General features: G+C 34.9%; 1 protein-coding gene across 2 annotated transcripts in view; it reads left to right on the top strand.

Annotated features, from left to right (window-relative positions):
- Lrrc69 (leucine rich repeat containing 69) overlaps positions 1-12,723 on the top strand; it is a 101,209-nt gene that overhangs the window by 28,300 nt on the left and 60,186 nt on the right. The window contains exons 4-5 of one of the 2 annotated variants that reach the window (XM_076836343.1): positions 1,818-2,013; positions 7,816-7,887. The exons of the other annotated variant lie outside the window; for it this stretch is intronic. Coding sequence (XP_076692458.1) covers positions 1,818-2,013; positions 7,816-7,887 — 268 coding nt within the window. The remainder of the gene's footprint in view (positions 1-1,817; positions 2,014-7,815; positions 7,888-12,723) is intronic. 2 annotated transcript variants of the gene reach the window in all.

Here is a 12,723-nt window from a genome sequence, read left to right on the forward strand (position 1 = left end):
AATTGTGCTGCTATGAACATCGATGTAGCTGTATCCCTATAGTACGCTCTTTTAAGTTCTTTGGGGAATAGTCCCAGAAGGGGAATAGCTGGGTCAAATGGTGGTTCCATTCCGAGCTTTCCAAGGAATCGCCATACTGCTTTCCAAATTGGCCACACCAATTTGCAGTCCCACCAGCAATGTACAAGAGTACCCTTTTCCCCATATCCTCGCCAGCACTTGTTGGATTCTATGTCCCTGTTCCCCTGGGGTACCTGAAAAGCGCTGAGGAAAGAGCAAAATGACTCTTCCTCAGAGGAGGGGGTCGAAAGCTGGTGCCCCAAGGAGTGAGGGAGTCCTTTTATAGATTTCAGATTTCCTTTGTTCTTATGCCCCCTCTTCTCATTCTGCCCTCATGACCCAAAACATGGAATGATCCAAAAGCAGTAATAAGCCACCCAGGGGTACAGGCAGAAAGGGAGCCACCCAGGGGCTACTCATTAACTCCTTGCAAGGAGGAATAATTCCCTGGAGGCAGGTAAACTTGGCAACAGGTTGGAGGAGGGGAAAAGTCTCTGGAGGTATTAGCATTTTATTTCCTTTTGAATCAGCCCCCATCTTCCTCACCCAGTCATTCACTACCTACACTGACTGTCCTTTTGTCCATTGGCCTCAACTGCAGGGTTATACTGATTATTATATTTAATACACAATTCATGCTTAGTGGTAACAATTCCCTTCTGTTTCTTTATTCATAACATTTTCATAGCTTAGCATTCCCTCCTGTTGTTTTCCTCTTTTACTAGTTCTATTTTTCAGAATAAAATAAAAAATGTTAGTTCTTCCAAAAAAATTTGTGATATACCTCAAGTACAATATCTGCCATATTAGACTCACATTTCCTTCATATTCATTTCCCTATCATCTTCCTTTCTTTTAAAAAAATTTTTTTAGTACCTAATGGTATTTTCCTTCTGAGTCACATCTCTGGTTCTTTTTATTTTTTTAATTTTGAGACAAGGTCTCACTAAGTTGCTTAGAGCCTCATTAAGTTGCTGAGGTTGGCTTTGAAATGGGGACCATGGGGAATCCTTCTGCCTTAGCCTCCAGAGCCTCTGGGATTCAGGTGTACACCACTGTACCTGGCTATCCAGTACATTTTTTATCTTCACTTTCTGGTTTTAATGTCTTTTTCTAAAAGGTGGTATTCGAAAGAGCAAAATTTGTGGTTGATTCATCTTTGTGTATTCCAGAGCAAAAAATTAATACTCACATCTGCTTGGGTACTGGATATGTCTTTACTATTTAATCTATCTAAATCTATTTATACCTATATCTGTATCTATCCATCCACATGTATATGCATGTCTTTCTTTGTCCTCTAGCTTCCTTTTTGATAGTTAATATATAAGTATAAAGACTGAAAATAAAATTTTACTTAAAAAAAATCTAGATATTTATTATATAACACATACTTATGACACAGCCATCTGATTATAAATATCTTTTTTTTAATATTTATTTTTTAGTTGTAGTTGGATACAATACCCTTATTATTTATTTTTATGTGGTGCTGAGGATTGAACCCAGGGCCTCACCTATGCTAGGTGAGTGCTCTACTGCTGAGCCACAACCCCAGCCCCTATAAAGAAATCTTTAAAAATTAAATTTCAGCAAAGACTTTTTTTGCTAAAATGACTTACAGTAGATGTAAACACTTGACTAAAGTGAACCTCAGATGAGGTATGTAAAATAAGTGACACATGGCTTCTGATGGGTTGTGCCTGTACTATGGATTCTCTTATTATGAGTTTCATTCATGCTTTTTTTTTTTTAAGATTAAAAAGCCTTACACATCTGAGTTTAAATTGCAATCAGCTAGTCAGCATTCCTACAGAACTTTGTCTCCTTAAGAATCTTCGTGAACTTCAACTTAACTACAATGAACTCAGTTGCATACCTGAAGAGATTAAGTTCTTGAAGAAGCTCCGGAAGTTTCTTCTGGTCAGGAACTACATTGAAGTTTTGCCAGAGGTAAGCAAAACATGGAACCTTGGGTTTTTGTTTTGTCTAAGGGAGTAGTATATGTTTAATCTATAACCATCTATATAGAATAAAGAACAGGTTCATTTGAAATATGTGCTGGATGTCTTCCATTTTTCCTCTTTATCTGTCATCAGTTCTTTACAACCTGCTCTGTGCCTGGGCAGTTTATTAGTTATAGGCATCTAACAAAGGAGTTAGAGCTCCTTTGTCCTCTGGCATCTTCTTGGATATAACCAATGATATCCGTTAGCCCAGAGTGAAAGGGCATGAGGAGAGAGAACCAGAAGCAATTACTATGGCACCTTCTCTGGCAGGGTGAGCTAGGTATACCTTTCCAGAAGGCTGTAGTTCATGTCAGGTGGTCCTCTCAGAAACCATGACTTCTGCCCTTTGGCTTTTTAAGAGTAGCATGGTAAAGAACCCCCTGTTACTTCTAGCTTCATAGGTTTAAGGAGCCACTTTTCTAAGGTTTGAGGAACCTTAGCTTCCTTAAAACTAGTCTTTTATAAATAGTGCCTTTACTAAACTTTCCTCAGATTTCCCAGTTCCAGAGTTCTATTCTACCAGGAACATGTCAATACATTCACCTTCCTTCCTTATGCAAATTAGAAACAATGTGACAAGGAATGCATGTTGTACAGCAAATCAAGGAACAAAATATTAGCAGATTAGAGCAGATTATGTTAAGTGAAGCTTGCCAATCCCTAAAAAACAAATGCCAAATGTCATTTTTGATATAAGGAGAGCAACTAAGAACAGAGCAGGGAGGAAGAGCATGAGAAGAAGATTAACATTAAACAGGGACGAGAGGTGGGAGGGAAAGGGAGAGAGAAGGGAAATTGCATGGAAATGCAAGAAGACCTTCATTGTTATACAAAATTACATATAAGAGGAAGTGAGGGGAAAGTGGGAAGAAAAAACAAGGGAGAGAAATGAATTACAGTAGATGGGGTAGAGAGAGAAGATGGGAGGGGGGAGAGTAGAGGATAGGAAGGGCAGCAGAATACAGCAGACACTAGTATGGCAATATGTAAAAACGTGGATGTGTAACCGATGTGATTCTGCAATCTATATATGAGGGAAAATTGGGAGTTCATAACCCACTTGAATCAAATGTATGAAATATGATATGTCAAGAGCTTTGTAATGTTTTGAACAACTAATAATAAAAAAAATTAAAGGACTGTGGGTGTAGTTTGATGGTAAAGCACCCCTGATTCAGTCCTCAGTACCACAGGAAAAAAAATTAAAATAAAAAGAGTAATAACTTGCAATTTGATTCTAAAAAAAAATTAGCAGATTGATTAGGCATGTATATAAGTGAAAAATCCCTACCATTTCACTTTTCTTTTATAAGAATAATACTTTAAAAAATTTTAACTATACTATAAAGTAATCTGTGATGACATGGTGGTAGGCTATATCTGAGTACATTTCAAAAATTTTATTCTAAAAATTCCAATTTCTGTAAACACATAAAATAAATGTTAAAATTATAAAATAAATCTATTAAAACAAATTTTTGTTTGAGGGAAATCAATAAAAGCTGCGATGCATCATCATATGAAACAATTTTTTTAGTGTTCACAACAGCTCTGTGACATCACACTTCTTATTATCACCATTAGAATAAGGAGCAAGAACAGCTGTAACTTGACACAATATTGAAAGAGAAAAGGGGGTGATGCCCATATCTGTCTGACTTAAACATATGTTCATCAAATTTGACCTTACTCTTATTGCAATTTTATAAATCCCAAGAAGTAGAAGTTTTTAAATTTAAAATTATAATCAGTCCTATCATGAACTTTCATCTAAATAATGCCTTCGATAATTTAATTCTTTGGACATTTAATATGATTCAATCTATCATTTTTCTTTTTTGCTTGCATTATAAGTGATAAGGCATTATAAAAACTCTTTGTTTTGATAAAGAGCAAATTATGAATCTTTTATTGTACATTGTAAATTACATTTATGTCTGCACATGGACACCAATGTGCACTTTTATGTTTATTTTTACCCCTCTTCTAGTAGGTCAGGCACTTCATTTTATTTCTATAAAATAGTCTGAAGGATAGGCAGATGACTCTCTGACTGAGAAAAGGATGGACCGAGGACTTATAAAATGTGTTTGGAAGAAAAAACTTTTACCATGTTTATGATCCTTGAAGTCAAAGAACAGTCTCTTTGGATTTGAGTTTGTGTATTGGTAAGCAGAAGAGTTAGAAGAGACAGTATGTTAAACAAAAAACTTTGGTTTGTAGAGAGACAAATATTCTATTTAATTGCCAGAGCTGGCTTTCATAAAACTGTTTTTATAGGCAAAATTAGATAATAGAATGATCATAATTCAGAGAACTATGTTTGAATCCCACTACTTAAATGTAGACTGCCACTTCTTGTGGCTTTAGAAGTAAGGCAGTTAGATCATAAGGTAACAATGGCAGCAGAATTTGAAAACTCCCCAAAAGAATTTCAGAATCCATGAACAAAGACAGATAATTAGGAACTAAAATAAGAGTGGTCAACATAAGGTCTAATCCATCTTTCCCCAAACCATTCTCCAAAGGGTATGAGTCTTGTGTATTCTTTTGAGAACATGTGTTTTCAAAGATGCTATCATGGACCGAATGTTTGTGCCCCTCCAAAATTCATATGTTGAAACCCTAACTTACAATGTAATGATACTAGCAAGTGGGGACTTTGGAAAGTGATTAGGTCATGAGGGTGGACCCTCATAAATGGGATTATTGCCCTTATAAAAGAGGCCTCAGAGGGCTCTAAAGCTCTCTTTCTACCCTGTGAGGATCTGAGAAGTTAGTAGTTTGCAACCCAGAAGAGGATATGCTGGAATCCTGACCTTGGACTTGCAGTCTCCAAAAATGTGAGAAATAAATTTTTGTTGTTCATAAATTTCCCAGGCTATGGTACTCTGTTTTAACAGCCCAACTTAGATAGGTATATCACCCCTTCTTGGAGATTTAGAAAATGCATTAGTATGTTAAAAGTCTTGAGAAGTCCTATAGTAAAGCTGCTTAACTTTGTTAACAGAGAATTTCCTAAATTTAACTTATATTTCTCACTTGATAGCAATATCCCAGGGAATATGCTTTTGTAAAATAGGACAAATGACAATTTTTTAAAAATTTAAAGATGTAATTCATATGTTTTCATTCATCATAATGAATACTATGAATACTATCCTTTAACTCAGTGATTAGTATATAGTTGACATTAAATATATGGTTATGTTTTTCTTCCTAGCATCCATCTATGCTTATTTTCATAATGGTATCAGAATTCAGCTTTGTGAAATTCCCCCTTCTCCAATCACTTTGTGACGTTTCCTTAGTGTTGACCTGTCCCACTGGTCAGGTCAGGTCCAGCATATCAGAATATTCCATCCCACTAGATGTAGTGACTTGGTCAATGATAGGCATTTGACTTAAGCTAGATCAATGAGAAGGAACTTTGCTGGACTCATGGGAAACGAATGCATTCTTTGTGTTGGGATTGGTAATCTGGGAGAATGCAAGCCCAGATCTACTAGTTTCTATCTTGCCATTCTTTAGGAGACTCTGACTTCAATGTGCTATCACAAAAGAAAGAGACAATGGTACTTCTGAACACCTAGAACCAGCTGTAGACAATATCAACATTTAAAATTTTTTCTGTTATCTCAATTTACCCACTTTTTGGTTTGGGTTGGGTTTCTATTAACTTGCAATCTAAAGAATCCCAAGAAATTAATACACATGACATGTATAAAAGACATTTCATAATCTGAATTCTTCTTTCCTCAGTCCTTTTTGCTTACTGTCTTTTGGACCCACTACATGCCTTATGGTAATCTCCTAGGGATTCTTGTCTCTTAATTGAACATTCTTTATTGCAAACATATCAAACAATCTCAGTTTAAACTTTATTTCTTCTGGAAAGCCTTGTCCAATCTTATAATACCAAATGCCCTATAATTTTCTCTCATATTTCTGTATCTTTAACTCTTCAGAACACTTGCCATTCACACAGTACAACATTGTCATCACTCATTTGTGAGTTTTTAATTCTTGATTAAGGAATTTTGGAGAATGTAAATATGTAAAGATAAAACCAAGTCAAGAACAAAAAATATCAAGAGGGATCAATAGCAGCAGTCATGAACAGTCAAGAACAAAAAATGGAAAAGAAACTCAACAGCCATAGAGTTAGCACTATCAAGTGTATCAAGTGGCTGGAAAGCCCTTATATTTTAACTTGTAGATACTGAGGACATATTGAGAGTTGGAAAGTCTTTTTAGCTAACACAATAATGAGAATATCATGGCAATGGAAGGTTTTGTGGGATTTAAGAAGAGGACTTTGTGTGTAATAGATAATCAAGGACCTGCTACTCAGCTGTAGGAGTGGGGACAGCAGACAGGCTTAGTTAGCTATTCAGTTGCAGGGAGCCTCCTTTCTTCTCCAAGCTCATTCTCTTCCTGGAACCTCCTAAATTCTGTGATGGATAGTAAGGCAGTGTTATAAATAGATGACTTTTTCTGCCTGATGGAGAACAGTTTGGATGGCAATACCCACTAGAGATCCCTACCCAGTTGAGTGAAGTCTATTGGGTCTGTAGCCCACCTTAACTTTTCCATTTGCCAATTCTACTTATTAACTCTGCTTTTTATAGGGTTGGGTCCTTAAAAACCATCTAGTACCCTAAATTCCATCTCAAAATCTGCTTTCAGGGAATGAAACCTGTGATAAGATCAAAGAGATAGACAGTTGTCACAACTAAAGAGACATATACCATTCTCCAGGGAGAGGTTGGTCATTAAAATAAAAGTGACTGTTCAGAACTCTCTTGACAAGTGGTTGAAATAATTTAGTGTATCATGTCCATATTTCTCTTTTTTTTTAAAGAGGGAGAGAGAGAGAGAGAGAGAGAGAGAGAATTTTTTAAATATTTATTTTTAGTTTTCGGTGGACACAACATCTTTATTTTATTTTTATGTTGTGCTGAGGATGGAACCCAGTGCCCCACGCATGCCAGGTGAGCATGTTGTCACTTGAGCCACATCCCCAGCCCATAATTTTCAATTAATAAAAAAGCTTTTGATGTTTCTAGTTAAAAAATAATCCTACTTATCCTTTGCTTATTAGTAGAAATGCTAAAACTAAGATGTATCATAACAACCAGGTGGTTACTATGGCAACGCAGTCACACTGGGTGTAAAGATACAGCAACAGATTTTATTTCCTTTGTAAGGAAAGTTTTTGTATGCACAGTGCTAACCAAAAGGAATATGCATAATACATTTTGGTGGCATTATCAACAGAAACAACATTCCAGAATTGTTTTGTTTCTCAGATTCTTTCTGTTTTAATAATAAGTACAGACTATTGAGTGCTCATAACATATTAGGCCCTTTCATAAGCACTCAAGTTAGCAACTTACTTAATCTATTAACAGCTACTTGAAGTAAGGATTTTTATTAGCATTTCCATTTTACAGATGAAGAAGTCATACTTATAAAATTTCCCAAAGTTATACGTATTCACTGTCAGAATTGATATCTGAACCTAGAAGTAGTTTAACTCATAGCATGTTATATTGCCCTGGGGTGGTCAGAAAAACTGGAGAATTCAAAATTCTGTGGCAACCCATAAGGATCTTCTTAGGAAAGTTGTACAGAGGAATTGATCAAGAAATTGGAAAAGAACTCACTTTCATCAAGTTTGAACTTACTTGTGATTTTAGATATTAGATTTTATAACCTTTCTTTTTCTTTTCTTGTGACTTAGGGGATTTGTCATCTTAAAAATCTAAGGATTCTAGACATAGCTGGAAATACTATTCAGATATTTCCACCAGGAGTAAGTAAAATCAACTTCTATTATAATTGAAAATAATTTTGTTGATGCTATTGGGAATAGAAAAATATGGGCAGCTAGTAAAAGCTGCAGTAAATGGAAACTTGAAGTATACAAATGACTCAAAGATTTGCTTTGTTCTTGAATTTCAAAACCTGTTCTTTTGATTCTTTGTATTCTGTGCCTGCTGAATTTATTTGAACAAAATGAATTCTGATTGCTATCATAAAAATTTTAATATATCAGTTATGATTACATTTTTTTGTGGTTACTCATTGCTTTTGATCACCTCAGTTTTTTTGAAAACTACTACTTTACAGGGCATAAATTTTTATCCCTTGTAGTTAGTCCAAAGATGACACTTTTGTTAGTTGTTTTTAAGCTAAACCATGAAAATGCACTTTTTTTTTTCCATTTGAAAGTGAAGTTTGAATTTGTTTTATTTCAATAACTGAGAAACACTTTGTTTGATAACTTTTAGCTTTTGGGGTAGAAATGCTAGTTTTTCCTAGTGTGTGTGTGTGTGTGTGTGTGTGTGTGTGTGTGTGTTTGAGTGAACATACTTGAACATTCAAGGTGATAATCAGAAGTCCATTAATCCAGGGGATGCTCTATAAATAGCTGTTGATCCACTTTTTTTTTTTCTGATTGATTGAATACAAATTAAGGTTTTCTTTATCACCCATGAGAAAAGTGAATGATTCAAATATGAAAAAAATGTGTGTATGTGGTGTGTATGTATGTACATATAAGCACATATACTTAACAAAATTTAATATTTACCATTTAAACCACCTTCAGTGTATAATCTGTGACACTAAGTACTTTCCCCAACTAAAATTCTTCGTCCATTAGACATTCCCCATTCCCTTTGTAGCACCCGTAATAGAGTTCTCTATACACGGTTTAAAATAATTACCTTTTAAAAATAAGACATTTCCCCCTCCTCTTGAAACCACCATTCTACTTTCTGTCTCTATTAACTTGACTATACTAAGCATCACTTGTGACTTATTTCATTTTTTATTATTTCAAAATGTCTCTAAAATTTATCCATGCTATAACATGTCAGAATTTCCTTCCTTTTTGAGGCCAAATAACATTCAATTGTATGTAGATACCCTGTTTTGTCTTCATTTATCTGTGCATGGACAACTGGGCTGTTTCTACCTTTTGGTCATTGTGACTAATGCATGTATGAACAGAGGCATGCAAATATTGGTTGTAGTTTATACTTTCAATGCCTCTGTGTATATTCTCAGACACAGTATTACTGAATTACTAATTCCATGTTTAATTTTTAAGGGTTTATTACATTGCTTCCAAAACTTACAGTTTTGAATATGTAGGAACAGTTGGATGTTGTTAATGTGGACCTGGTTAATCCCACATGTTTGTATTCATCCTGTGGTCTTAATTTAACTCTCTGTACCCGGGATGCCTCCCTGACTTCCAGCGGAGCCTTCTGGTGCCACTTCTTCCATGGGGCCACTGCAGTTTGGACCTCACAATGGAGTGAGTCTTTACAAGTCTGTCTTTTATTAGACGGTACGCTCCACCAAGAAGGAATGCATTTTAAAAAACTTTTATCCAAAAGAATCTTGAATATCAACACCATATATATTTCTTAAGTGAATAAATTTAAATAATTTTCTTTAACTATACTCAGTATTCACCTTAGTGGTGCTGTTAATTAACTGTTTCTTCTACAAAGTGATTCTGTACTCACAATTTTGATGAAACACCATGAGTTGGGTTCCAAAAATTTAAAATAACTGGGTCAGTTTTGCCTTGATAGCACCTATTTCAGAAATTTTAATAAGCACTCTAAAATAAGATAGTCTATAAACTCATCTGAGTTTTGGTGCAAAAATAAAACTGATGGAATTTCAGGGCAGCAGAAAGTGTGTGTGTGTGTGTGTGTGTGTGTGTGTGTGTGTATGTGTGATAGAGAGAGAGAGAAAGGGGGGTGAGGGAGAGAGTGTATGTATCTTATTGTTTTAACATTATATATGGAACATTTTCTTTAATCAAATATTTTTAAAATATTTGATTTTTAATCACTAGGTTTATCATATGTTTACTTTTTCTTACATTTTAACTTATCACTGGAGTTAGATTACATTTTGAATGAACAAACTTTGAAAAAAGAGTGGTCTGAAATAAAATGTCTTTCATTTGCTTTTTTCTTTGGGAGAGTAACAGTAGCAAAATGTGGCCTGTAGTGGACAGTGGATAGTCTATGGAAATACTCTTAGTTGTTTAGTTAGTACAGGAAACATGGATCCTTGGTATATTAGTGTTCCACAAATACTATAACATAGTACATTAATTGGGACTTAAAGTAATATGCCTCTACTTTACTGTCTTGAAAGGATGTAAGATCTTAGATTTTGCTTTATTTTTTTTAGATCATCACCTTAGCTTATTATATCTGCAAAGATTGTTTCTAAATAAGGTCACATTCTGAGGTTCTAGGTAGACATAAATTTGTAGGAGGACACTATTTAATCCTTTACTTTGGTAGAATATTGAATTTTTTTATATTCTATTTAGTATCAGTCTATGTAATATATACAAATTTTCTATGTGAGGCTTATATAAAAAATAAATTCAACAAATATTGAGTATCTCCTCTGTGATTATCTCTCTCTAAAGTGCTGAGCTTGAAGATTTGAAGAACTCCCACCCCTGTGGGACTCTGGGGAGGCAAGAATTATGAATGTTGCTCTGGAGGAACTTTGGGATTCATGTTGAGGAAGTCTCTGGAAATTGAAGTGGGCCCAGGAGAGATCACAAGATAGAGATAAATACAGAAATTTAAAATTAGAAAAATTAGACAAAGTGACATTAATTAGCTTGGAGAAAGAAGGGGAGTAAGTAGGTAATAATGTCATTGCAGAGTTCAAAGGGAGAAATTGTCTAGTTGCCCTCATAACTTTTAACAATGGGGAAGTAAAAACATATGGTTATTTACTGCTAAAGAGCTTTGGATAGGGTATTACTGGGACTTCTGGGAGGAAAGGGTTATCAGTCTCTCTCTTTGGATTCTAAAGTAAGGGCTAGGACATTCAGTCTTTGAAGAAGTTATGAGTCAGTCATTTCAACAGGGATAAAAACGAAGAACTGAGTTTTTTAGTTCCTTTGAAACAATTTTTAAATACACATTTTCTTTCTCTGGCTCCTCTTTCCCCAGGAGCCCAGCTATTTTCCAAACTGCAATCATTTGAAGAAGTTGAGCTGACAAAAGTGAGAAAAGGTTTAATGATCATCACCAGGGGGCATTGTGAGGTTTGTCTTTGATGCAAAGTTCATTACAAAATATCATATATAAAACTTCATATTTCAATAACGGTCTTAGAATCCTCCATTAGCAATCTATCTAGCCACCTGAACTATTCTGACCACTTTTCAGATAGATAGAGAAATGGCATTGAAAGTTATCATTCTGGATAACTCTGCAATCATCTAGTTATTTGCAATTTTGCATGTTATAAAATCTATTGATATTGGATAATCCTTTGAAGAGACAGGTCCTATTATCACTGTTTGAAGCTCCAGAGAAGTAGGTTGCCTCAAGCAGTTGTCCTCAAACTTGAGTGCACATTAGAATCCCTTGGATGGCTAATTAAAATCCAGAAGGCTGGGCCCCACTCCCAGAGTTTCTGAGTCAGTAGGCTGGGAAGCCCAAGCACTTGGATTTCTATTAAGTTCTTAGGTGATGCTGAGGCTGCAAGTCTGGGGACCCCTCGTGGAGAACCACTAGGCTGAATAACAAAGCAATGAAGGCTTCATTGCAAGCTCAGGCCTCCTCCTGTCTTAGCACACTGCTTTGGAGGAGGAATCTATTCTTTGTCTCAGAAGTAATAAGAAAGGCAGTTTCTGTTTTTCTGCACAAACAAATAAGACATTTCTTTTTATCTCAGTGGGAGATTGCATTCAGAGAAATTCACTGTGTCCTTGACTAAAGTGATACTCAAAGAACATTTCTTGAACAATGGAATTCTTTTACACAGTGAAAAATGCTTTACCTAGAAACTGAAATTTTGTTATGTGAAAACAAGGAATGTCTACACAGTTGGAAGCTGAGATTTATATGTTGCTAATGGAGTTAGCTTACTCCTTTTAACCACATTGTGGATGTATTTATTGCCTATATGCCATTAAAAAAAATTTGTTAAAAGTTTACTTATTTGTTTAAGTTGTGTATATCCTCCTGACTCAATCTGGGCAGATCATATGACTTAAGAAATTTATTGATGTCTTCACTGTCTTCTATTTTATTGGAGTATAAGGTTTCAAAATGATTTCTAATTATGTTGTGATATTGCCTTTTTAATCCCGTATGCTAGTAATTTGGGTTCTCTCCTTCTCTTCATTAGCATGACTAAGGGTCTGTGGATCTTATTTATTTTTTCAAAGAACCAACTTTTGGTTTTGTCAATTTTTTCAATTGTTTCTTTTAGTTCAATTTCATTGATTTCACTCTGATTTTAATTATTTCTTGTCTTCTGCTGCATTTGCTGTTGATTTGCTCTTCTTTTTCTAGTGCTTTGAGATGTAGTGTGAGATCATTTATTTGTTGGCTTTTTCTTTTTTTGAGAAATGAACTCCATGCAATGAATTTCCCTCTTAGAATTGCTTTCATTGTGTCCCATAGATTTCGATATGTTGTTTATATATTTGTTTATTTTTGTGTTTTCATTTATCTCTAAAAATTTTTTAATTTCCTCCTTGATGTCTTCTGTAACCCATTGTTCATTCAGTATCATATTGTTCATTCTCCAAGTGATGTAGGAATTTTTCTTCCTTATTTTATCATTGATTTCCAATTTCCTT

This window comes from Callospermophilus lateralis, chromosome 16, assembly GCF_048772815.1.
Source record: "Callospermophilus lateralis isolate mCalLat2 chromosome 16, mCalLat2.hap1, whole genome shotgun sequence".
Lineage (NCBI taxonomy): Eukaryota > Metazoa > Chordata > Mammalia > Rodentia > Sciuridae > Callospermophilus > Callospermophilus lateralis.